Source organism: Rutilus rutilus (genome assembly GCF_951802725.1).
Source record: "Rutilus rutilus genome assembly, chromosome: 2".
Taxonomy (NCBI): domain Eukaryota; kingdom Metazoa; phylum Chordata; class Actinopteri; order Cypriniformes; family Leuciscidae; genus Rutilus; species Rutilus rutilus.
The window spans coordinates 40,831,550-40,857,773 of NC_140210.1; the positions used below are offsets into that span (position 1 = coordinate 40,831,550).

Genomic DNA, 26,224 nt, shown 5'->3' on the forward strand with positions numbered 1-26,224 from the left:
ATAATTAGATAAATGTGTAATTTGTAGTGGCTTCAAACCATACTGGGACTTCTAAAGATGCTTTTCCACCCAAAAGTTGCCCTCACAATGCTAGCATGTTGGTAGCTGCTTTACAGTAGTTAAAGGGATAGTTCAACCAAAAATTAAAATTCAGTCATCATTTACTCACCCTCATTTCATTCCAAACCTGTATCACTTTCTTTCTTCTGTGGGACACAGAAGAAGATATTTTAAAGAATGTTGATAACCAAACCATTTCGGTTCCCATTGACTTTCATAGACATTAGTCAGGGTAGATATTTCATTTTTGACAGAAATGAAAACAAGGCTGTGAGGGATAGAAGTACAGTCCGTTCAATGGATTGTACTGTTGATTAACAAAATAATGATTGTTCAGCTGATGAAACGTCTTTCCAAAAACGTTTCAGTAGAGAAAAAATCTGCAAAACAGTTGTGAAACCTATTTGATCTAGGACCATTAGCAAGCCATTGTAAATACTGTAAATGTATCCCTCACAGCCTCATTTCTATCTGCTTTAAATACAATATGCCATCTATCTTGACCAAGATCTATTGTCTGGACAAAAAATTCAATGGAAGTAAATGGGAACCGAAACTGTTTGGACACCAACATTCTTCAAAATATCTTCTGTGTTTCGCAGAAGAAAGAAAGTCATTCAGGTTTGGAACAACATGTCATTCCAAACCTGTCCATGTCTTTCTTTCTAAACTATGACAATTTTGGGGTGAACAATCCCTTTAAGGTGTTCAGGGTAGTTTTAAGGGAGTTGCTAGGTTGCATAAAAGTTTTTCATGTCTTTTTAAACATACTTCTGAGGTAGTCCGAAATCTGCTGAGCAACATCTGGTGAGCCGCCACTAGGGGAACCAGGTGTTCCAGGAGGCCCTGGGGGTCCAGGTGAACCTGGTGGTCCTGGAGCGCTTCTGGATCCTCCACCTTATAAAAACAATCACATGAAACTCTCTTTCTTTTACTAACGAAATGGTATGTGGTTTAAAACGTTTCATGTCAAAGCAAATATTAGAGCAATACACCAATTTGCCTACCGTAGGAATAACCTGGAATGCCAGGGGCCCCTGGGACTCCAGCATCACCTATATTTAAAGAAAAAAAGATAAAATGTTGGTGCACAGATGTAGAAAAACTAACCATATTTACTTCCATTGTAATGGTTTTACTGTAACTGGAGGCTTTTCACATAGATAAATGAAGTGAAGGCCAAAGATGACAACCCATACTTAAAATGTGTCCTCTGCATTTAACCCATCCAGTCTGGCTCTCTAACCATTAAGCCACAACTGCCCTGTGTGTGTGTGTATTGTTTTATGTAAAAACTGTCTAACATAGATATATTTTGTTCCATTGTACCTTTTGGACCTTCTAGCCCCATTGAACCCATTGGTCCTTGAGGTCCCTGTGGTCCTTGTGGACCCTCTGTACCTTGTTCTCCACGTGGTCCTGGTGACCCTGGAGGTCCTGGAAAACCTGGATTCGGGGTAAAATAAAGTGAACTGTGCAGCTATTGTAGAATGTAGAAACGTGTATGTTCTGTATTACACAAATCTGAATCACTAACCGATTCCAGGTTCTCCAGGTAATCCAGGTTGGCCTTTAGAAGAAAAAAAAGATGAAACAGAAGTATGCATGTAATTCACAAACGTCAGAATGTCATATTTATATATGTGTGATGGAATGTGTCAATCTTACCAGGGAATCCTTGAGGGCCAAAATCACCTGAACAAAAAACAAACATTAAAATTCATAGGATCTTAAGGAAAACCCAATGTTGTATAAGGTCTCTATTGTATATTTAATCTACCTTGTGAGCCCTTTGGTCCAATAGGTCCAGGAGGCCCAGGCGGTCCAGCAAAGAAGGTTTCTGATTGACCACAAAACCCACAATCAGATAATTTTAAAAACATAATTTAATAGGTCTCATTCACTAATAATCCTAATAATTTTGTGGATTTATTTACTGTATATACGCACGAGAATTTCTCTCATTTTCAACACGCACGCATATACGTAAGTGTGTGCGTGTGTTTGTATATATATATACATACACACACACAAATTTGCGTGTATGCGCTGTTAGTGAATGAGACCCAAAGTCTCAAAGAACCAAGTGTAAATTAACTCTAAAGCATTAGCATACCTGAAGTGGGTACAAAGCTTCCTGGTTCACCTTTTGCACCAGGAGGACCAGGTTGACCAACACCTGTGGAAAAACAAAATGAATCATTTATACAGTAACATAACAGAAATGTAACAAAACTGAATTAGGGACTATGTACCTGGTTTCCCATCATCACCAGGAGGTCCAGGTGGTCCCGGTGGGCCAGGAGGACCAGGTTCAGCAGCAGCTTCCTCTGTTCAATTTAGATTAAGAGCAAATGAATGATATAAAAGTATTACAATGTACATTTTCAAAGTGAGCACACTTACTCCCTGCTCTCTCAGATACTCCAGGCTTTCCATCATCTCCTTTGTCTCCTTTATCTCCCTTTGAACCTGTAGAGATTCAAATGTCAGTAAAAAAAAAAAAAAAAAAAAAACTCTTTGATTTCAATCTTTTTTGTTTTATAGAAAAAAGTCATCTTACCAGGTGAACCAGGAAGACCAGCAGGACCAATAGGACCTTAGATAAAAAAAAAAAAAACTCAACATTAGCACGAATATACCGCTGTTTAACTGATTCTTTTAATTTCATATTAAATGCATCTGAGATGATCCGTGATGAACTTCATGATACCTGATAGTCCAGGTGGTCCAGCAGGACCTGGAGTTCCAGGAGGTCCAGGTGGTCCAGGTATACCCACAGTGTTAGTATTAGCGCCTACGAGGAGTGACCAGATGATGATGATGTCACCATCAAATGAGCCAGATTAATAGATCAGAATAGACTAACTAAGTAAGCACCACTAACTAATTTTCATTTGTGTTCCCTTACCTGCAGAAATGACTCTTCCGGGCTCACCTGGCTCACCTAAAGAGAGAACGTAAGATGTGGTAAGAGTATTTCTGTATATATATCTAAAAAGTACAATAATGTATATATAAAATACACAATTTGATTAATATTATGGCATTAAGGCCCGTTCACACCAAGAACGATTACAATAAAGATAACTATATTAGCGCTCAGCAGACAGTATCATTCTGTGTATTATAAGCGCGTGCTGCAGTTTTGTCGTCTGCCGCTTTGAATGCTTGAGCTCTTTAAAGCAGGATGGATTCTGATTGGCTGTCAATGTTATTATCGTTCTGAAAGTGATTCATGTCATTTCTCTTTTCCGTTTAGTTGTGTTTTAGACTCTGCTATAATTTTAGATTTATAGTTATAGTTATCATCCTTGGTGTGAACGGGCCGTTAGAATTGAATTAAAAACATCTCACAAGAAATATTACCTTTGGACCCTGGCTGGCCTGGGGTACCTGGCAAACCTTTAGTTAAATAAGGTAAAAATAAATATCATTAAGAAACAGATTTCTGTTTTGTGTCTGCAATTACTGTAGACAGTTTCTTCAGAAATACTAATAGATCTGTTGTGTTTAATATATTCAGCGCAGAAGAAGTGGAATCAAACCTGGTGGTCCTTGAAGTCCTGGTGTACCTGTGCAGGAAACCAGAAAACCGTCTCCTTTACATGGTTTGCATTATTGACAAGTTTGTTTAAAAAGTATGAAAAGCATGATCTATTCAGCCGTGGTGTGATTTCCTCTTCATTTATACCTGGTGTTCCTGCGTCTCCAGGAGGCCCCTGTGGTCCCCGAGCTCCAGGCAACCCAATCGGACCTTGGTCCCCTTGAATTTAAAAGAAAGAGACATTTAAAAAAAAAGGTTATACTTTATTTTAAGGTGTCAATGTTACTGTAACGGTCACCAGCTGGAGTGCCCTTGAGTGCCACCAGAGGGCACTCCACATCAGACTATCATTATCACTCACAAACTACATTTCCCATAACTCACTGCCCGGACTCATCATCACTTATCACTGATCACATTCACCTGTACCTCATTCACTGATTGCATTCACCTGTGTCTCATTATCCTGTTAGTCTCAGTCTATTTATACCATGGTCATTCATTCACTCACGGCGAAGTCTTGTTTAAGTGTTACACTGCATTTCTGAGCATTCTCCTGGTTTTCTTGTCCCTTGGTTTTGGATATCTTGCCCTGTTCCCTGGATTACTCTCTTGCCTCTGGTCCCTGCCTGTTTTGTTTCTTTGTTTCTTTGTTTTGACTGCCTGTCTGTGTATGACTCTTGCCTGTACATTGGATTACGCCTCTGGATTGCCCCATACAATAAAGCTGCGTTTGGATCTAAACCTTTGTGTCTCGGAGCAGATCGTGACAGTTACAGTGTAATTATATATTTAAGTACTGAGTAATATTAAGCAACTACATGTACTTACTATAGGGTTAGGGTAGGATTAGGATTTGGTTGAGGGTTAGTTGCATGTAATTATGCATAATTTACTGTTATTACTATGGTAAGTACATGTAACATATGTAACAAGGACTGTAAAATAAAGTGTTACAAAAAACACAGGCACAGGCTAATGTTTTACCAAAGCTTAGTTTCAAAATTACCTCGAATTCCTTTAACACCATCTGGCCCAGGAGCACCTGTGGAAAATGAAATATGATTTATGATATGATATCAAATATATGACTTGATATGATACATCAGATACTGTATAGTCATTTTCAATCCAGATGTTCTTGTACACTACCATCCAAAAGTTTAGGGTCAGTAAGATTTTTCAGTGTTTTGAAAGAAATCTCTTCTGCTCACCAAGGCTGCATTTATTTAATCAAAAAGTACAGTAAAATACTGTGAAATATTTGTACAATTTAAAATAACTGATTTCTATTGTAATATATTTTAAAATGTAATTTATTCCTGTGATCAAAGCTGAATTTTCAGCATCATTACTCCAGTCTTCAGTGTCACATGATCCTTCAGAAATCATTCTAATATGATGTTTTGCAACTCAAGAAACATTTCTGATTATTGTCAACGTAGAAAACAGTTGTGCTGCTTAATATTTTTGTGGAAACCATGAAACATTTCTTTTCAGGATTCTTCAATGAGTAGAACGTTCAGCATATATTAGAAATATAAATCTTTTGTACATTATGAATGTCTTTACTGTCACTTTTGATCAATTGAATGCATCCTTGCTGAATAGAAGTATTCATTTCTTTTAAAAAAATGAATGACTTTTGAACAGTAGTGTATATTTATTTCTTATAGAATAGAATAAATCTTAATTGCATATGTTCTACATGTGATACAGGTTTTCTTTTCCTCAAGTTTCTCTTTCTGTGATGAGACCCACCTGCTGATCCTTTAAGACCTTTCTCGCCAGGAGGCCCTGCTGGTCCGACCAGACCTGGCTCACCTGTCAAAAACATTATCATATTTTTTGAGATACTAATAATAACAAATGCTATATATATATATATATATATATATATATAGTTGTATGTTTTAAGATACTGTAACTTACCAGTGGTACCACGTGGCCCTCTCTCGCCTTGATCACCTAATTTAGTAATAGAAAAATAATCAGCATAAAAACGTAATAAGTATATTAAAAACTGCTTTACTATTTGCAATATGTATCTCTGGCTTCTACCAACCTTTGACCCCAGATGGCCCAGCAGGTCCTTTATCACCTAAAAATATAAAAGATGATGAAAACAAATTGTTCACATGAAATTCTTGATTGGGAAACTGTTAAGAAAAGGTAGATTTACCCTTGGGTCCAGGATCACCAGAATCTCCACGGAAGCCTTGGGGTCCAGGAGCTCCTGTCAGACCTGGGATGCCCTGAGCACCTGCATCACCTGCAGTGACAAAACAAGTTTTTCCCCTCAAAATGTAGGTCCATCTTTACTAGCAAAGGCAGGATAAATATGAAGGAATTATTTGTCTGCCTGCTGAACCGGAATCGTTTGTACTGGACTGCCATTGTACAGATGGGCTTACCTTTGGGTCCCATGGGACCTCCTGGTCCTGCTAGCCCAGGTGCACCAACATCGCCAGAAGAGCCTGAGGAGCAAACGGCAAACAATTATCAAGTCATTTTTTTTAATTGCTTATAATATAACAGTAGTAATAATGTCAGTGGTATAACCTTTCTCTCCTTTCTCTCCAATTCCTGGAGGTCCCGGTTCTCCTCTGGGACCCGCTGGCCCCTCCCGCCCCCTCGGCCCTGGTAAACCATCAGTTCCTGATTCACCTATAAACAGCACAAAGAGATGTTTTAGGTCCGAATCACCTTTGTCACATGTGAGCATCACAAAATCAGTCTTAAGTTGTAATGGCAATGATTGACTGGTAGAAGTTGTCTCTGGCTCATACCTGAACTTCCTTTGGGCCCTCGAGGACCTTCCTGTCCGGGGTGACCAATGAGACCAGGAGGACCTGAAACGCCACCATTCATTAATTCAGTTTATTTATTTAGGCTCTTCTGGTTAGTACTTATCAAATCAATATTTCAATATTCATTTATTTAACTACTGTAAGTTGAAGTGCAAGGATGTGACGTTTGTCATAAAAAAAACAAAAAAAAAACACATTACCTGGAATTCCGGGAAATCCTGTTTCACCTGTAAAATGATATTTTCATAATATTAAGTGATATAACTGTAATTTATATTTGTGATAATATGTGACATTATTGTGGTATAATTGTGATACTGTTGTGATGTGACATTGTGATGTGATATACTTGTGATATTTTTGGGATACTGTTTTAATAATCTTGTTATATTTGTAATATGTGATATAATTTTGATACTTTTGTGATATTATATAAAACTTGAGATAATGAGTGACATATTTAGATACATTTTTGATGTGATATATTTGTGATATTGTTGTGATAATATATGGTGACATACTTATGATTATAATGTGTCATTGTGATATATCTGTGATATATAACTGTGATACATTTAAGATGTTATGTGATACTGTTGTGATGTGTGACATTGTAATATATTTTATATAATTGTAAAATTGATATATTTCTGATATTTTTTGTGATACTGTTTTGATAATCTTGATATAATTGATACATTTGTGATGTTATGTGAAACTGTTGTGATAATGTGTGACATTGTAAATATTTAGATACATTTCTGATGTTCTGATATGATATGTTTGTGATATTATGTTATATATTTGTGATTTTATGTGATAATGTGTGGCATTATTGTGATATGTCTGTGCTATATTTGTGATATATCTGTGATACATTTATGATATAATTGTGATATACATGTGATACATTGTTTTGAATACCTTTAACTCCAGGAGATCCTTGGTCTCCTAGAATTAAATGTACGTATTAGTAAATCTGCATTCACACTTTTCACTGTATACTATCTATGTATTAATCTGTAAATATTACCTTTAGGGCCAGTTTCGCCTCTCTCACCCCTAAGTGAAGTTGCCAGTGAAGCTATAATGAAATCATTAAAAAATTAATAGCAAACAAATGAATGATTAATAAATGTGAACTGATTGAATGTATGTCTTCTGTATATGTTCAGAGTGGATGTATGGTAAACACCTCTAACGGTGTCTGACTGCAGTTCAGATCTGAGGATCTGTTGGATGGTCCTCTGCAGGACCTCAGGGTCTTGTGCAACAGGTGCTGAACCCAGGTTTATGGTGTTATCGGCTCGGACGCCGGAGATGCGCTCGACGTACGAAGATTCCAGTGGATCCACGATGTTGACAGCCGAGGAGGAGGACAAACGACTGGTTCGAGCAGAGGCTACGCTTCCTCCGCCATCAATAGCGTCCACACGAGCCCTCAGCTTCCTGACCTCCTCACCTACACAGAGAGGAACATTCATGATGAAGGAAACTGTACAAGCACAAGCTAAATCAGTTGGTCTTGAGACATAATGTACCCAGTGCGATGAGGCCACAGAGGAGTCCCAGGAGAAGGAGAAGACCAATAATCAACGCCAGAAGCCACTTCCACCACGAGCAGCAGGAACAGAATCCGAGTCCCGTGTCGTCCGACTCATCCTTACGGATCTCTGTCGTGACATTAGAATATGAGTCTATGAGCAAAACCAGATCCATAATGTCTGCTTATTCATTGCTGAATGAGCCGGTGTTTGTGACATTCATATTTCTGTAAGACATATACCTGCATAGGTTGCCTTGTCTTTTGTTGAGGCTTTGGAAGCTGGAAGCAACATAAATGTCGGTTTTATTAGATGTAATTTAAGTGAGGATTCATTTATTAATGAAATAATATCCAGTAAGTGAATGTACCAGTGGTGGTTTCCATGGTGCTCGAGATCATCTTTTTCTCCCTCTTGAGTGAATCTTCAGAAAACGTATCTGTAATATAAGAAAAACATTTATTGTCATTTGTTATACATTTCTACTGAAAATAAAATAAAAAATGTGATTTGCCAAGCATAATATATTATTTCTTTTTTTGTTCATTTTAAAAATATACACTACAGCTGAAAAGTTTGAGTCTGTAAGACAACATTTTTGAAGAAAATCTCTTATGCTCACCAAGGCTGCATTTATTTAATCAGAAATACGGTAATATTGTGAATATAATACTACAAATTGAAAATAACAAATGAAATTAATACGTAATTTATTCCTGTGATCAAAGCTGAATTTTCAGCATCATTACTCCAGTCTTCAGTGTCACATGATCCTTCAGAAATCACTCTAATATGATGATTTGATGCTCAAGAAACATTTCTTTTTATTATCAATGTTAAAAACAGTTGAGCTGCTTTATATCTTTGTGGAAACCGTGAGAAGGATGATGAATAGAAATGTCAAGAGAACAGAATTCATTTGAAATAAATAAAAACACTCAGTCACTTTACAGTCACTTTTGATAAATGTAATGTGTCCTTGCTGAATAAAAGTATTTATTTCAAAAATGTTTGAACGGTAGTGTATATTTAACTATTTTACCAGATCCAACTGGAACAATTACACTTTTTACAAATTAAATGACTGATTTAATCTAATTAATAACTCTAATTAAGCTGAGTTAAAATACTGTATCTAGTCTGATCAGTCTACCTGCTCCAGCACTGGTGGTGGAAGTGACGAACTGTTTGCCAGTATTTTTGGACATGATCAGTCTCTCGGTCTCTTTCTTAGCCGCTACATTTTCTTTCCCAATCGCAATTACCTTGCCATCTTTCACAAACACACCATCCGAGGTGATAGGGCTGCTGGGAACAGCTGTAAATGTGATATAAAAAAAGAAGAATTTTAATTTGGTATTACTGTATTGTTTAAATCTTTAAGTCATTGTTAAAATCATTATTACCAGTAATATTGGTGGCAAATCCAGTGCTGCCAACATTCTTCGGTGACCCATACACTGGAACTACAAACAGGCATAATAAATCTCTTACTGTAGTTATTTTGTATGTATTACGTCAGTGTATACCAGTTAGCAAGGTTCGGTTTACCATGGCCAACACTCATTCCATTAGCCATGAGAGCACCGCCAGATGTTGACAGGTTATTCTGCATCCCATACACTGAGAAGAACAGAAACACAGAGGAAACACACTTCATATTCATGAGGCTTTTGCACATTTAACCAGAGTTCAAAATTGGAGTTTGTTTTTAGTGCATGAATTGATGAATGTAATGACCTGTACTACCAAGGGGAGATGAGCTGAGGGTCAGATTATTCTGCATGCCACCTGAAACAAACAACACAGTGGCAATCTCTCTCTTTCTTCATCCTATTATTTTTTATTTATCTTTTAATTGAACTGATCCTTTCAACTTTGACACACAGAAATACATGCACACAGACACTCTTGTTTCTCTGCGTTTAACCTGTGGGTGATGGTTGTTGCAGTGTGGTGTAACTGAGATTGTTTGGGTTGGTGTAATATCCGCTGAATCCAGCATCCAGGACTGAGCCGTCATAACCTGAAAGACAAGTATTCGTGTCGAAGGACTGGCTGTGCTGTGTGTGTGTGTGTGTATCACAGGAATATCTGTGCGCGTGAGTGAGTGTGTGTTACCTGACTGGCTGTCGTGGCGCATGTCCACGCTTGCTTTTTTCGGGATAGGCAGAGTGTTGGTGGGAGAGCGAGGTGGACTGATGCTCCCGGAGCGACTTCCCTTCAGTAATCTCTTTACATCATCCAGCTCTGTCCCTAAATACATGAAACTATCATTTATTTTCTGAAACTAAAGGCAACACAACACTACTAACGTGTGATTATATCCTCATATATTAATCAATATATAATTTAAAAGATCAAATTAAAAATATATATTGTACAGTACATATGTGGTGCAACTGAAAACATTTTGCAATTTCAATGTATTTGCATTGTGAAGCAGATCCTACTGGGAGTAACTATTAAACATTAGCAACACTGACATCTAGTGGAGGGTGAAGCACTCTGCAATCTGGCTCTGATCTCACTCTCTGGAAAAGACAACATCACAACAATAACATTAAGATTTAGAAATGAGACTTAAATTAAGAGATACTTTTTTGTTTTGTTTTTTACATTTGAAGTTCAAGTGGAACTATACGGTTATCCAGACCACACCTATTTGGGTAGGGTTAGGGTTAGGGTTAGGGTTAGGGTTAGGTTAACCGTATAGTACATTTACGTGTGGTCACGTGTGGTCCGGATAGCCGTATAGTACCGTTCAAGTTTAAGAATGTTGAGAATTTTGTGAAACTATGTTTTATTTCATAAATACCTCGTGTCTGAGTGCGCCCTCTGGTGGCAACGTTTGACGAAACTGCAAATAAAAAACCAACCAAACACTGAAGCAGAATATTGAGAAACACATCTTTCATGGATGAAATAATATATAATAATAATAATAATAATAATAAGAAGAAGAAGAAGAAGAAGAACGAAAACACACACACACACACACACACACACACACACACACACACACACACACACACACACACACACACACACACACACACACACACACACACACACACACACACACACACATACACAAACAACAGTAGCCTACACTGTAAAAAGTGAACAGTTGGATCAACTTAAAAAAAAATACTTCAATTGGTAACACCTAAAGAAATTAAGTTTTCTCAACTTAAATTATCACGTTTTATCGTGAAAAACGTGATAATTTAAGTTGAGAAAACTTAATTTCTTTAGGTGTTACCAATTGAAGTAATTTTTTTAAGTTGATCCAACTGTTCACTTTTTACGCTTGGCGAACGGAGATGGTAGCATGGTCTCAAAAGTACATTTTTACATTTAAGTATACATATCAACATTTGTTTTGCTTGCTTTAAAAAAATGTCTACAGAGGTACGAAAACTGCACTCGTAAGGTGATTTCATGAATCTTTTCGATAGCTTTGTTTGCTGATTAATCATGAATTTCTTTCATATTGTATTTTAAATTACAAATTGTGTTTTTGTTTTTTTCTCCTGAAATTCACACCAGCCCCAAAACAAAATACTAAATGGACGTACCATACTCTTTCTTTGTGTATTCGGGGGAGGAATTGCCACTGGAGCCCCCTGAGTAAATATAACATACAGTACATACAATATTTTAATAATATCAACAATTAAACATACTGTGTGAGAGTCCTCTCATTTTAAATCAATATATCCCACAAAGGTCAGAGGTCATGGTCTCTAACTTACCCTCATATCCTCCAGTGTAAAGGTGCAAACTGGTCTTCCTCTCAGTAGGAACTGTGCTGTAACTCAAACCTTTCCTTGTTCCACTAGGGGATGAGGAGCTGAACTTGGAGACAGTCATGGAGCTGGAAGCTCCTCCGGCAGACATGACCGCAGAGGAGCCAGCACCACCTCCTCCACCTCTGGATATGTTCATACTACCTCCAGAACCGCCTGAAGAACCAGACACAAACTCAGAGGACGAGATGGACCCGAATCCAGAAGAAAGATCTCCACCTGTTGCTGAGGAACTGCCGACTGTTGTGATGGAGGTGGAGACGCCGCTAGAGCTTTTAACCACAGAACTAGAGCTTTTAACCATTGAGCTGCTAATCGGACCAGTTACATTGATTTCACGAGATAATCCGTCAAATCCACCAATCACAGATCCAGCTCCTGAACTGCGACTGGCTGAACTTCCAGATGAAGAGGCTGGAGAGAAGAAAGAACAACTTAATAAATACTACAGATATTTCATGTAGGCTATATGAGGAGAAACTAAATAATGGAGGATATTGTGGCTAATAACCAAAACCTTCATGTCAGTTCCAAAATATTTCAGAAACCTTGTGGTTGTGAATGAATAATAAAAAAGTTTCTTTCATGAATTTTGAGTAAATACTGTATTGCTTAAAATAAGTGTTTATTGAACCAATTCCCTTTCCAGTTCCTGCATAGATGGTTGAAACTGGATGATTTCTGGACTCACAGGATATGACATAACTTCTGGAAGCGCCCCCTTCAGCACTGGTCTGGGTGATGATCTTCTTCTCCAGCAGAACCGCTCCTCCTGATCCTCCTCCAGAGCCGGAGCTGTTTACGATGGAGGTCACTACCTGTTGGCTGCTCAGGGAGCTGCTGTTTCCCTCTAGTGGGAGAGACACCAAATAACACTCAGCAGGGAAGGAGATTGAACTGTTTTTACTGGTTTTTAATATGTTAATTGCAGTTTAAACATACTTGGGGGTAGAGATGTCAGTCTTGTGGTCGTCACAGTTTCGGTATGTTTCTGGATTTCTGTAATTTTTAACGTCATTCAAATTAAGGGACAAATGAATTTAAATTATAGCCAGTAGCCTACATCATATTTCCAGTTTTACTACGGTTGTGCCAAATTACTAGCCTGGAAATCCAGACCCAAATCCGAAAGATTAAGGGTCTGGTAGAGTACTGAAAATCGCCCAACTCGAGGGGCGGCAACCAAGCATGCATTTGAAATCTCACTGCACGCAATTGGATAACACTACGACCAATCACAACAATACACAGGTGACATATCCAGCTAACTGGTAGATTAGACTCTTGCTGTATCCGGTCGGCAAAACAGCAAAAACATCCTTCTTGCAAAGGAACGATTCAAGCACCGTCTTTGTTCCTCTTTTAGATAAAAAGCCAAGTCTAACTCGTTCATTGTAGCGGCCAATGCCGTTTCAAACAACTGGTGTTCATCCATAGCCATCTTGCAATGTTTACTAATGACTTTGACGTTGTTAGTAATGAGGTGCTGTCGTCATCTGTTTAGCTCGCCTCTGGCCCGCATATATCAGATACACCGATGTGATTGGTGCAGCTCGGCTACAAGGGCATAGTTAATGAGCATCATCATTACTCAACGCCAGAGTGACTCGCTGAGCAAATTCAAATTGTGCTCTTGCGAGAACTCTGGATTACCAGGGTACCAAATTACTGTTGTAAGAATGCTACATGTAAGAATTTTCGGTTACACTTTATTTTAAGGTGACGTAGTTACATTGTACTTACTCAAATACTACTGAGTAATATTAATTAACTACATGTAGGCTACTTACTATAGAGTTGCGGTTAGGGTTAGGTTTAGGGTTAGTTACTTGTAATTATGCATACTTTACTGTTATTGCTATAGTAAGTACTTGTAGTATTATATATATTATTATAATTTTTCGCTTTCTGCTTTCGAATGCGTGCTCGCTTTTCGATTTCACTTCACTTAACGGCCACCGGTGTCACTAATAATAATAAGAGTTTCTGAATTCTATAGCTCTTGTAATTCTATGAGAGATAAAAGTGTTTTCCACACTTACCTTTTGAAGATCCTCCAGATCCCCCCTCTACTTTGACAATCTTGGTTGTGGTTAGCTTGTCCATTCCATGTTAACTACTGTAAAGCAAAGTGACTCTTATCAATAAAATAAGACATCAAATATTTTTTATTTTTTTTTATTTTTTTTTGCTTTTCATTTTTTAAGCATGTTAGTGCTATAGATTAGCATTATTAACACAAAATGCTTTTCAAAGAATACAAGCATAAGAAAAAACGAACAACGAAGTAATGATCAACTCATCAAGATTTCAGACAGCCCATTAGAGTATAATTTTAGCTTCCAGTAAATATCTTTATCTTTCTTTAAACCTTTAAACTTCTGGTCTGGCTTTTTACAATATGCAACACGTTCACTTCAGAACCACAAAGAGTTTAAAGCCTATTTTCTTTTTTTTTCTTTTGTCTTCTAGAAAAAAGAACCTAGACACTTATACACTGATTTAGCAACCTATAATGTAACCAGAGAAAAGCCAAATAACAACTCAACTCAACCCTATACAGCCAAAATGTGTTTTGCTGAACCGAAGGTGCTCTACAAATGCAGAAATTGGTATTGAAATAACATATAGTACAAAAGCAAATTTGTGAAACCAAAAAAAAAAAAAAAAAGCATCAGAAAACAGACTTCTGCTCAGAACAAAATGACACTTACCACTTGTTATAATTTACCGTCTCATGTCTATCCTGTATCAACACACTGATGTTTTTCAGTTCAAGTTCAATCACAGCACCCCTCAGAAAAAGATTTTTCAGCTTGGATTTCAAGCCTTCTTAACACATCTGGAGCCAACAAGTTTAAACCTGAAGTTTTCCTGAAGGCAGTATGTACACCTGACACAGCATACTGTTTGCAGGATTTGAATTCAATTATTTCTGCGTTTTCTGTGAAAGGTCACCTTCATGATCAGCTCTTTCATTTCTAAAATACATTAGAAGTCTTGGTGATATACTTCAAAGTTACAAAGTCAGTCTCCTTAAGTTCTAGCTTAGAGCTTTTGGAGCATCCCAATAACAACAACAAAAAAGTTAGTTTTTTGTTAGTAAAGTGAGTTTAAATTGACATTTTTGTAAATAAAAATTTAATAATGCAAAGGATGGAAATAAACAATTACAAAAAATACATTAAATAAATGTATATGGCTTGAATCAATGAGTTTTATAATCCTTTTATATATATATACACACACATTATATTCTTATAATATAAAGCATATAAATAAAATATAAAAAAAGAAATATTTTCGATTGTAATATGGCAATATACCATGGTATATCACTCATAGGTGAATGTAGACTACATGGCCATGTTAAATGAGACCACATTACAAACAGCATCTTTTAGTTTGTATGTATAAATAAATAAATAAAATATTATAATTATATAAATAATATAAGTAATAATATAATTTGAAAACCTTTGAAGTAAATACAAATTCAATATTTTGAATGTGAAAGACATATTTTCCGGAAGTGAGCATATACCATTCCATCCACTGATATGTTCATCCATCCATCCATGCATTCGTCTATCCCCAATCATCAAGACCTTTAGCACCTCTGCTAATGCCATGTTTATCACCACCATGATAATAGTCATCATTACAGCTGCGAAACAATAATGATTTGCTCTACATCCCGATATTACTTTGGATAATGAGCCATTTATGAATGGCAGTGAAAGACACTCTGAATGATTCACACTTATGAATCTGTTATAGCCTACAACTAAATTACAGCTACCCATGCTGCATACATAAACTCATGTTAGTGTTTATGTAGGCTATGTGTCTATACTTGTTCTATAATGCATTTGTGGTTGCCTGACATTTTTTTCTGTCATGGTTTGATCAAAATTATAGCCTACATCTAAACACAATAAGCTCATGACCACAAATGAATACTTACAAGAGCTTTTTCTTTACAGATAAGATACTATGAGTGTTTAATGATGTAAGCTACACTCTTAAAAATAACGGTTGCAAAATGGGGTTTCTAACGATGCCATAGAAGAACGATTTTGGGTTCCCGAAAGAACTTAAAGTAAAAAAAAAGGTTAAAAAAAAGTGTAAAGGGCATTTTAATAATCTAAAGAACACTTCTCACTATAAAGAACCTTTTGTGAAATGGAAAAATTCCATGTACATGCTAAAGGTTCTTCATGAAAACAAAACAAACAGATACAATCTTAGAAATCGATTTTTCTAAAATTATATAATAATTGTATTATATCACTTTGAATATTTCTGTCTTAAGCTTGACAATGTGCCAGAGATTTCACCTCTTGATTGCCAGTTGTTTTCATTAATGATTGAGCAACTTGGCTGTTTCTAGAACAGCTGCATAACTCAGAACACCAACCTGACAGACTTTTCCCGTCCGTGAACACATGACCTTAAACTTGCTTCAAAACAGTTCAGGTTCAGTTATAAAACTAGACAATGCAGATCTGAAGTCCCTCAGTATAGCATATCAACAACATTTCATTTAAAAGACCGTTAAAACTCACCTTGACTCTCGTTTAGGAGAAATGAGTGTAATGTTCTCGTTGTGCCCGTTCTGCTGTGTAAAGATGTGCTCCAAAAAGCGATTATATTTACGAGCTGGTACGTTCAGATGTGATGAGTAATCAAGGACCCGGCATGCATGCTTTTTACCCCTTTACATGCACTGTATCAGTTTTTTTCTGACCTACAGCCACTTACAGGCGAGTTTTGACAAGACGAGGGGGGCTGTCACTTCATGAGACCCCTGAGGCACTTTTATTTGTGAAAACAGAACAAAATCATTTGAAAAAAATCGCCTGGGAGAAAGTTATTTAAGTGGAATTTTGATGGTAAAGTTATGGCATGAGGATATATCACAACCTGTTCCATATAAGTCTTGCTTCCACTGCATTCCATAGGTAGTTCACTGAATATGAGATGCGTAGGCCTACTGTATATTGTCAGGGGTCATGGGAATTATCCCTTTATCCCATTCCTCACTGGGCATCCAACCGCTTGGCAGTAATGATGACCATTTGCACTGCAGCTGGAATGCAAAACTGGAGTGAAAATGCAATGTGGCTAAAATGATTTGGTCAGATGAGATGGTCAATTGTGATGTTGATGCTGAGAGGATGTTCAGCATTAGATTGTGCTTGTCTCTGAGGGTCTCTCTCTCTCTCTCTCTCTCTCTCTCTCTCTCTCTCTTTTGAACAGGTGTGAAGGAATGAATCAACACACCTCAGTGATTCACCATGGAGTCATTTTATCATATCTGTCATTACATATTTGACATGCTCTGATGATGTGACTGATGGTTGTTGATTTACAGATTAAATATTCAGATTAAACTGATTTAATTAGTAGCCTACATCTTAGATTATCATGCATTATAATAATGTTACATTGTGTGTTGACCTTAGAATTTATTTATGTAATTTATTTATTTATTTTATTTTATGACAATAAAATAAAATAAAATAAAAATTCTGTTAAAAATGGTCAAAATTAAACTTTTCCCGAAACACATTGAAATTTCCATATTTCTGTGAGTTTTTTTTTTTTAATTTTTAAATTTAGTTCTTATGGATAACAAGAAAACTGCTCACTCTGAAGGATCTACTAAAGAAAAAAAGAAGAAAAAAAAACCAGGAAAAAAACCCCTCAGAAATATGGAAATTTCAGTGTGTTTCTGGAAAAGTTTAATTTTGACCATTTTTACCAAAGAATGAAAAAATAACTTACTCAGGGTCTGTCTTGTAGTATATGAAACTTGTATAGTATCTGTAATATCTGTAACAATATTAATGATAAGGCATGATCTTTAGACATCATGTAGACATTGACCGTGCATTTAATTGCGTTTCTTTCAGTGAACAGAAATACAAATTGTATAAATATACTGTGTAATATTATTATAAGAACGTATTCAAAAGTTTTCCATGCCAGTGCTGGATCCACAGTGTTTGAACATGTCTTAGACAGGTATAAATGTCAGTTTTCTTCAATGCCTAGAGGTCTAAGTAAGCAAACTTTATTGGAAGCTTCAATCAAAAATTCTTCAGACAACATTGTAAAAGCACCAGTGTCTTATTAAAGAGCAAAGGAAAGTTTTATTTTTTTCTTCTTTTGCCTTTGCTTTTCTTCTTCTTCTTCTTCTTAGTGCTTAACATCCATTTGACCTTTATTTTTACCAACTCGTTGTACTGTACTTGATTTATTGTAAAGGAACGACAAGCAAAATTTCCTTAAGCCACAGGGTAGAAAATTTCACAGAAACAGTCAAGTTAAGGCAAAGCACCAACCCTGATGACCAGAGGCCTACACAATTTCACTGAAAATGGACGAAATCAGAGATGAACATAAAACATGAAAGAGTCATCAGACTCATCACACATTTGACTTGTTCAACATGTTAGGGTCTGTGCGATGCCATTTCTAAATGTGACCTGATACTTGAACTTTTCCTGACACTTGAAACTTTTTAACACTTAAAAAACCCAATATAAAAAAATTATGCTTACATAAATAGCAGTATAGTTCCTTGACGACTTAATGTTCGAGCCCACCAGGAAGAAATTATATAAGAAAAGCAGCAAATAAGTAAATAGGAGAAACTATAAAATATACAAATTAGAATTATACACTCATCTAAAAGATTATTAGGAACACCTGTTCAATTTCTCATTAATGCAATTATCTAATCAACCAATCACATGGCAGTTGCTTCAATGCATTTAGGGGTGTGGTCCTGGTCAAGACAATCTCCTGAACTCCAAACTGAATGTCAGAATGGGAAACGGGCCGGTCTGAGTATTTCACAATCTGCTCAGTTACTGGGATTTTCACGCACAACCATTTCTAGGGTTTACAAAGAATGGTGTGAAAAGGGAAAAACATCCAGTATGAGATGCCACGGCCAACCTGAGCATTGTTTCTGACCATGTCCATCCCTTTATGACCACCATGTACTCTGATGGCTACTTCCAGCAGGATAATGCACCATGTCACAAAGCTCGAATCATTTCAAATTGGTTTCTTGAACATGACAATGAGTTCACTGTACTAAAATGGCCCCCACAGTCACCAGATCTCAACCCAATAGAGCATCTTTGGGATGTGGTGGAACGGGAGCTTCGTGCCCTGGATGTGCATCCCACAAATCTCCATCAACTGCAAGATGCTATCCTATCAATATGGGCCAACATTTCTAAAGAATGCTTTCAGCACCTTGTTGAATCAATGCCACGTAGAATTAAGGCAGTTCTGAAGGCGAAAGGGGGTCAAACACAGTATTAGTATGGTGTTCCTAATAATCCTTTAGGTGGGTGTACAGTGTATAATTTAAGTGTATGCAAATCTTTCAAATTATATAAAAGAAAAAAAAATTGGGATTATTATTTAGTAGCACAGAACATAATCAGTGCCAGAGCAGGTGATGTTTATTGGTTCATTCCAACTCTGAGGGTCATAAAACAAACATGCAGAGTGAAGTATGATGCCAATATCACATTGGACTCATCACTTTGGCCAGCCCAACACTGCAAACATCATCAAGTGGTTTTGCATGGGCAACCATAACTCAAAATAGCCATATAGTTGTAACACTGATGGTATAAACTTCTATTCTTATACTAAAACTCTAAACATGTTGCATGTAACTGTGGATCTCAGTTGAACGGTCCGTGTTAAGTGTAGTCACACCTGTCGTCACCATCTGGTTGACAAGAAATGTTTTTGAAGGCTTGCATGTTAGCATTCCAAAGAATACTTTCAAAAATGTTTCTGAGTTTTAGGAGATTTTTTTTCTTTTCTTTTTTTTACCTGTCAGGATAAAAAAAAAATGCTTTTCAAATAATTCCCTTTCGAGTGAAGACCTTATCATTCCAAACAAGACCGCACCTGTTGTGTTATATCATTCCTGACATCAGACAGACGCTGAAGAGTCATCACTGATGAATCTAGGTACACATGTGGTTCCAGGGGAAGATAAAGTTGTGGATTGTTTCTTAATACAGCATGTTGTTTTTCTGCCAAACGCAGTAAGCAAATAAGTCCCTCTAGGTCTTTTAAATAGTGCTGCAATTAAATGGAATTTTTAATGGCATCCTTGGAAGAACATTTCTGTAAATCAAATTTGTCAGGGTTGGGTGAGGTATGAGGCAAGGACTCAAGATGCAAAAAACAATGGGCTTTTTATTAATAATAAAATAAACAAAAATTACCCTGTGTGGAAAACATGACCAGCAGCTTGACTGGGCAGGACACGACTTAATGTATTTATAAACGTTTTAAGGAACTCTTAATACTAATGTATTTCATGTCCAATGTTGTTGGCATCCTTCTGTCTCTAGAGACAATGGAGTCTGCACCTTAGTTGAGAAGTGTTTACTGAGTTGTGGAGCTGCATCGCCGGCTGTGGCTGAATAATCCAATGCGGGAGCTGCAGTTCCTACCACACTTGCTACAAGTGTGGTCATTGGTAGGGGCTGTAGGGGAAGCAGTCGCAGGCTGGGTTTTCTGCTGTTTACAGCTCTTCCTTTCCCTACGCTGGATCTCTCTCTTCTCCTCGGCCTGCTTAACGCCAGTTTTGACATCTGCACGCCAGCTAGAGCGGTCGGAGGTTGCTGTCGCAAGATCTGCTGGGTTAATGCTGCATGACTTCAAATCCCTCTTGCAGACATCCTTGTAGCGCAGGGCAGGTCGTCCGTTTGGCCGTGTTCCTGTGGCTAGCTCGCCATAGAGGATATCCTTTGGGATGCGGCCATCGTCCATCCTGCATACGTGTCCGAGCCAGCGCAGGCGCCTCTGGGTGAGGATGGCGAACATGCTTAACATGCCTGCCTGGGCCAAAACGCCTGCGTTGGAGACGCGATCCTGCCAGGTGATGCTGAGGAGTCGTCTGAGGTTGCGCATGTGGAAGGCGTTCAGTCTTCGCTCTTGGTGCGTGAACAGGGTCCAAGCCTCACTGCCGTACAGAAGGGTGCTCAGCACGCACGCTTGGTACGCCTTCATCTTTGTGTTGAGGGTCAACATGGGGTTGTCCCACACACGCTTCGCTAGGCGGGCCATGGCGGTTGCTGCTTTGCCTATCCTTACGTTAAGCTCGGCGTCAAAGGATAGGTTGCTGGAGACTGTGGAGCCGAGGTATGTGAACTTGTCCACCACCTCCAGGATGTGGTCGCCAATGGTGATTGTGGGAGTGGTGCTGACATCCTGTCCCATGATGATGGTCTTTTTGAGGCTGATGGTAAGGCCAAACTCTGTGCATGCCTCAGCGAAATGAGTGATGAGTCGCTGAAGGGCAGCTTCAGTGTGAGCAGTGAGGGCGGCATCATCGGCAAAGAGCATTTCCCGTATGAGGACCTTGCGCACCTTGGTCTTCACTCTGAGGCGAGTGAGGTTAAAGAGGTTCCCGTCACTCCGTGTGTGGAGGAAGATGCCATCTTCGGACTCGCTGAATGCGTAGCGCAGGAGCAGGGAGAAGAATATGCCGAACAGTGTCGGGGCCAGGACACACCCTTGTTTCACGCCGCTCTTGATTGGGAAGGGGTCCGATGCTGATCCGTTGTACTGTACTGTGCCAGACATGTTGTCGTGGAACGACCCGACCAACTTCAGAAGCTTGGGGGGGCATCCAATCTTGTGGAGGAGGGCGAAGAGGCCAGACCGACTGACTAAGTCAAACGCCTTGGTCAGGTCGATGAAGGCGAGGAACAAGGGACGTCGCTGTTCGCGGCACTTTTCCTGCAGCTGCCTGAGGGAGAACACCATGTCGATGGTTGAGCGCTTGGCCCGGAACCCACACTGCGACTCAGGATACACACGGTCAGCAATCGCCTGCAGGCGGTTGAGGACTACCCTGGCGAAGGCTTTTCCCACGGTGCTGAGGAGAGAGATCCCGCAATAGTTGTTGCAATCGCTGCGGTCGCCCTTGTTCTTGTAAAGCGTGACGATCTTCGCATCCCGCATGTCTTGGGGTATTGTTCCCTCTTTCCAGCACTGGAGCAAAAGCTCATGGAAATGTCCGAGGAGGGAGCTCTCTTTTGCTGCCTTCACAACCTCTGGTGGGATTCCGTCGCTGCCTGGTGCTTTCCCACAGGACAGCGAGTCAATGGCCTTGCTGAGCTCCTCGGTGGTGGGTGGGGAGTCGAGTTTTTCCATGGTGGGTAGTAGGGTGGTGTTTTCCATGGCTGTGTCGGTGACGACGTTCTCCCTGGAGTACAGCTCCCCATAGTGCTCAACCCATCTCTCCATCTGCTCGCCACGGTCCTTGATGATGTTGCCGGAGGTGGACTTGAGGGGTGCGATCTTGGTGACACTTGGTCCAAATGCTTTCTTCATCCCCTCGTACATGACGCGGGTGTTTCCGCAGTCCGCAGAGGTCTGGATGTCGCTGCAAAGCTTCAGCCAGTAATCATTGGCGCACCTGCGGGCGACCCTCTTGGCGTTATTGCGGGCTTCTCAGTAGGCGACCAGTGTCTTCTTGGAGGGCTTCCTCTTGTACTCCAGAAGCGCAGCACCCTTGGCGGCTATGGCAGGCTCCATCTCTTCAATCCCAGCCTCAAACCAGTCCTCGTTTTTCCTGACTCTCCTCCCGAAGGTGTCTGAAGCGGCTTGGTATATGGCGTCGCGGATGAAGTCCCAGCGAGCTGTGGCGCAGTCTGTGGGGCAGTCTTTCAGGGCCTTGTCGATGGCCTCAGCGAAGCATTCACGCAGCTCAGGTTTTGAAGTTCTGGCTGTATCGATGCGGGGCCGGCCCTTCTGCTTGGACCGGTGGGTCCGCCTGGGTCGGAGACGTACCACCGTCGAGAGCAACCCCTAGCGCCCGGCTCTACGCCAAACGAGCCTGGGCTTATCACTGGTGTCTGCTGCTCCCCGTGTTGGATCAACGCTGAAACAGCGAAGCTGGAGTGACCTCTCCAGGTGCAGGCCTGGGCGGGTGGTAAGAAGGTCCTGGAGTGCCCAGTGCCAGGACCCCCTCTCGGCGTTGCTGGCAGAGTCCGGCGGAAAGGCAAGCCAATACGGCCGGTGCCAGCGCAGCTGCAGGAGGTGCCAGAAGGCATCGCAGAGCTCAGCCAACTGCCTACGGGTCTCCGTACCGGATTTTTTATCTGGGTTTACTCCCATAGCCTTTGGCCAGCCAAGGCCGACCTGCAAGGCAGCAGGAAACTCGTGGAGGGCGGGGTCGTTCATTTCCCGTGCAGATGCGAAGCATCCGCCAACTGCCCATATTTCATGTCCAATAAAGGTTGGTTTAAAGCACTTAATTAATGACATTTTCCGATATTCAGTGACCTAATCTAAAGTGAGAACAATTTACGGTTAATAAGCTGTTAATATATTAACTACAGTTTATAAACTATGAATTAACTGTAAAGTAATAGTTTGCTACTGATTTGTAAATACTTTATTAATGTATACTTATTATAAAGTGTTACCAGTTATTTAAGCATTTGAAAGTTAATAGTCACTGTTAATGATGTCCAGGACTAGATTAAATGTAAATTAAAAATAAAAAGTTTTAAAAGTGAATATTTGGCATTTCATGAATGCATACTTTTAAACCTAAAACATAGGCCTGTATGTGTCTGGGCTTGATCCACAAGGCTATTGCATAGTTGTACAGGCTATAGATTCCATACAGAGGAGGAGCATTAATCATAGCTGACAGACTGAAGCATTATTCACTCTAATCAACCTTATAGGTTATAGTTATCAAGTGACATGACATGAGAAATATAGGTGTTTTCACTGAGGAAAATTGTTGCACTTGCCCCACCCCCCTGATTAGAGATGTTGATGTGGTGGCTTAAAATATGCTGATTCTATGATGTATGAGGATGGAGCTTAACCAGCACCAGTTTGATAAATATTACAACCTACTCTTGTAAGAAAAAAGAGGGGAACAGAATCCTGTGTCAATCGATATGTCTGAATCCGTTTCCCGGACCCCTATGATTAGAGGTGGTAGGCTACTAATGTTTATCAAACTGATGCTGGTTAAGCTCCATCCATGGTTAAGGGCTTCGGGTAACGCAAGTTCAAGTCCCATCTCGTGTACTTTTCCTGATCCCATCCCCCTCTATCTCTTGCACTTCGCTTCCTGTACACATACTGTCCTTTTTGTACAAAAGACCAAAAAATAAATCTTTCAACGGATGCTGTTGCTCCATCCACACACAGAATAGAATAAGCATATTTTAAGCCGATACATCAACATCTCTCCTCATTGGGATGGGGGAACAGATTCCGACAGCTTCTTTTTTTTTTGCCGTCGGATTCTGTTCTCCCTATGTTTATTACACAATAAGGTTCTAAGATTTATCAAATTACAGCCAATTGCTATTCTCAATAGCCTAGTGGTCAATGCCCTAACGGTTTTTTTTTTTTTTAGCTTTGGGCAACTTTGAACTTTTTTTTAGAGTTCAAGTCCTGGTTTGTCAAACTTTCTTGATACTATACTGTCCTATCATAATAAAAGGCAAAAAAATATATTCTTTCAACTGATGCAAGTTAAGCTCCATCCACAATTTCTGACACACTGAGGTTCTAATATTTATCAAATGGATGCTGTTTAAGCTCCATCCACACACAGAACAGAATAAGCATATTTCAAGCCGATACATCAACATCTCTCATCATTGGAGTGGGGGAACGGATTTCGACAGCTGAACTATTTGCCGTCGGATTCTGTTTCCCCTATGTTTCTTACACAGTAAGGCTCTAATATTTATCAAATTGCTTTGACTTGCTAGCCTTGGTAGCCTAGTGGTCAGTTCCCTGACAATTATTATTTATTTTTTTGAATTGGGCGATCCGAGTTCAAGTCCCGGGCCGTCGAAAGTTCTGGATACTATACTTTCCTATCATAATAAAAGGCAAAAAAATATATTCTTTAAACTGATGCAAGTTAAGTTCCATCCACACACAAAATAGAATAAGCATTTTTTAAGTCATTACATCAACACCTCTCATAATGGGAGTGGGGGAACGGATTCCGACAGCTGTTTTTTTTGCCGTCGGATTCTGTTCGCCCCATATTTCTGACACACTGAGGATCTAATATTTATCAAATTGATGCTATTTAAGCTCCATCCACACAAAATAGAATAAGCATATTTTAAGCCGATACATCAACATCTCTAATCATTGGGTGGGGGAACGGATTTCGTCAGCTGAACTATTTGCAGTCGGATTCTGTTCCCCCTATGTTTCTTACACAATAAGGTTCTAATATTAATAAAATTGCATGAAATTACTATCCTCAATATCCTAGTGGTCAGTTCACTGATAATATTTTTTTTTAGCTTTGGGCGACCCGAGTTCAAGTCCCGGGTCGTCAAACTTTCTTGATACTATACTTTCCTATCATAATAAAAGGCAAAAAAATATATTCTTTAAAATGATGCAAGTTAAGCTCCATCCACACACAAAATAGAATCAGCATTTTTTAAGTCATTACATCAACACCTCTCACAATGGGAGTGGGGGAATGGATTCCGACAGCTGAACTATTTGCCGTCGTATTCTGTTCCCCCATGTTTCTTACACAATAAGGTTCTAATATTCATCAAATGGCTTTACATTGCTATGCTCAATAGTCTAGTGGTCAATTCCTTTATAATTTTTTTTTTAGCTTTGGGCGATCCGAGTTCAAGTCCTGGGTCGTCGAACTTTCTTGATACTATACTTTCCTATCATAATAAAAGGCAAAAAAATATATTCTTTAAAATGATGCAAGTTAAGCTCCATCCACACACAAAATAGAATCAGCATATTTTAAGCCGATACATCAACATCTCTCATCTTTGGGGTGGGGGAACGGATTTCGACAGCTGAACTATTTGCGGTCGGATTCTGTTCCCCCTATGTTTCTTACACAGTAAGGCTCTAATATTTATCAAATTGCTTTAAATTGCTATCCTCAATAGCCTAGTGGTCAGTCCCCTGACAATTTTTTTTTTAGCTTTGGGCAACCCGAGGTCAAGTCCAGGGTCGTCGAACTTTCTTGATACTATACTTTCCTATCATAATAAAAGGCAAAAAATATATTCTTTAAACTGATGCAAGTTAAGCTCCATCCACACACAAAATAGAATCAGCATTTTTTAAGCCATTACATCAACACCTCTCATAATGGGAGTGGGGGAACGGATTCCGACAGCTGTTTTTTTGCCGTCGGATTCCGTTCCCCCTATGTTTCGTACACAATAAGGTTCTAATATTTATCAAATTGAAGGAAGTTACTAGTCTCAATAGCCTAGTGGTCAGTCCCCTGATAATATTTTTTTTAGCTTTGGGGCGACCCGAGTTCAAGTCCCGGGTCATCGAACTTTCTTGATACTATACTTTCCTATCATAATAAAAGGCAAAAAATATATTCTTTAAACTGATGCAAGTTAA

The 26,224-nt window shown here is 39.0% G+C and overlaps 1 protein-coding gene across 4 annotated transcripts in view; it reads right to left on the reverse strand.

Annotated features, from left to right (window-relative positions):
• Positions 1–16,427, reverse strand: part of col17a1a (collagen, type XVII, alpha 1a) — a 28,422-nt gene extending 11,995 nt beyond the window's left edge. The window contains exons 1-45 of one of the 4 annotated variants that reach the window (XM_084394465.1): positions 16,342–16,427; positions 13,816–13,892; positions 12,716–12,772; positions 12,465–12,623; positions 11,720–12,187; positions 11,543–11,590; positions 10,780–10,821; positions 10,448–10,495; positions 10,083–10,217; positions 9,892–9,987; positions 9,702–9,752; positions 9,513–9,584; positions 9,368–9,427; positions 9,115–9,279; positions 8,332–8,400; positions 8,204–8,242; positions 7,959–8,090; positions 7,613–7,879; positions 7,451–7,501; positions 7,342–7,368; positions 6,618–6,644; positions 6,397–6,459; positions 6,170–6,274; positions 6,022–6,084; positions 5,790–5,879; positions 5,673–5,708; positions 5,540–5,575; positions 5,369–5,431; positions 4,617–4,652; positions 3,755–3,826; positions 3,609–3,635; positions 3,430–3,465; positions 2,972–3,007; positions 2,774–2,857; positions 2,624–2,659; positions 2,467–2,532; positions 2,316–2,390; positions 2,177–2,239; positions 1,841–1,900; positions 1,729–1,755; positions 1,598–1,630; positions 1,390–1,506; positions 1,068–1,115; positions 832–957; positions 156–206 (exon numbers count right to left, since the gene is read on the reverse strand). In XM_084394465.1, the coding sequence (XP_084250591.1) occupies positions 193–206; positions 832–957; positions 1,068–1,115; positions 1,390–1,506; positions 1,598–1,630; positions 1,729–1,755; positions 1,841–1,900; positions 2,177–2,239; positions 2,316–2,390; positions 2,467–2,532; positions 2,624–2,659; positions 2,774–2,857; positions 2,972–3,007; positions 3,430–3,465; positions 3,609–3,635; positions 3,755–3,826; positions 4,617–4,652; positions 5,369–5,431; positions 5,540–5,575; positions 5,673–5,708; positions 5,790–5,879; positions 6,022–6,084; positions 6,170–6,274; positions 6,397–6,459; positions 6,618–6,644; positions 7,342–7,368; positions 7,451–7,501; positions 7,613–7,879; positions 7,959–8,090; positions 8,204–8,242; positions 8,332–8,400; positions 9,115–9,279; positions 9,368–9,427; positions 9,513–9,584; positions 9,702–9,752; positions 9,892–9,987; positions 10,083–10,217; positions 10,448–10,495; positions 10,780–10,821; positions 11,543–11,590; positions 11,720–12,187; positions 12,465–12,623; positions 12,716–12,772; positions 13,816–13,879 (3,489 nt within the window). In that variant the 5' untranslated portion in view covers positions 13,880–13,892; positions 16,342–16,427 and the 3' untranslated portion in view covers positions 156–192. Of the gene's footprint in view, positions 1–155; positions 207–831; positions 958–1,067; positions 1,116–1,389; positions 1,507–1,597; positions 1,631–1,728; positions 1,756–1,840; positions 1,901–2,176; positions 2,240–2,315; positions 2,391–2,466; positions 2,533–2,623; positions 2,660–2,773; positions 2,858–2,971; positions 3,008–3,429; positions 3,466–3,608; positions 3,636–3,754; positions 3,827–4,616; positions 4,653–5,368; positions 5,432–5,539; positions 5,576–5,672; positions 5,709–5,789; positions 5,880–6,021; positions 6,085–6,169; positions 6,275–6,396; positions 6,460–6,617; positions 6,645–7,341; positions 7,369–7,450; positions 7,502–7,612; positions 7,880–7,958; positions 8,091–8,203; positions 8,243–8,331; positions 8,401–9,114; positions 9,280–9,367; positions 9,428–9,512; positions 9,585–9,701; positions 9,753–9,891; positions 9,988–10,082; positions 10,218–10,447; positions 10,496–10,779; positions 10,822–11,542; positions 11,591–11,719; positions 12,188–12,464; positions 12,624–12,715; positions 12,773–13,815; positions 13,893–14,487; positions 14,579–16,341 lie in introns of those variants that run through there. The other 3 variants (XM_084394464.1, XM_084394462.1, XM_084394463.1) reach the window with 3 other exon arrangements.
• Positions 16,428–26,224: the final 9,797 nt, after the last annotated feature.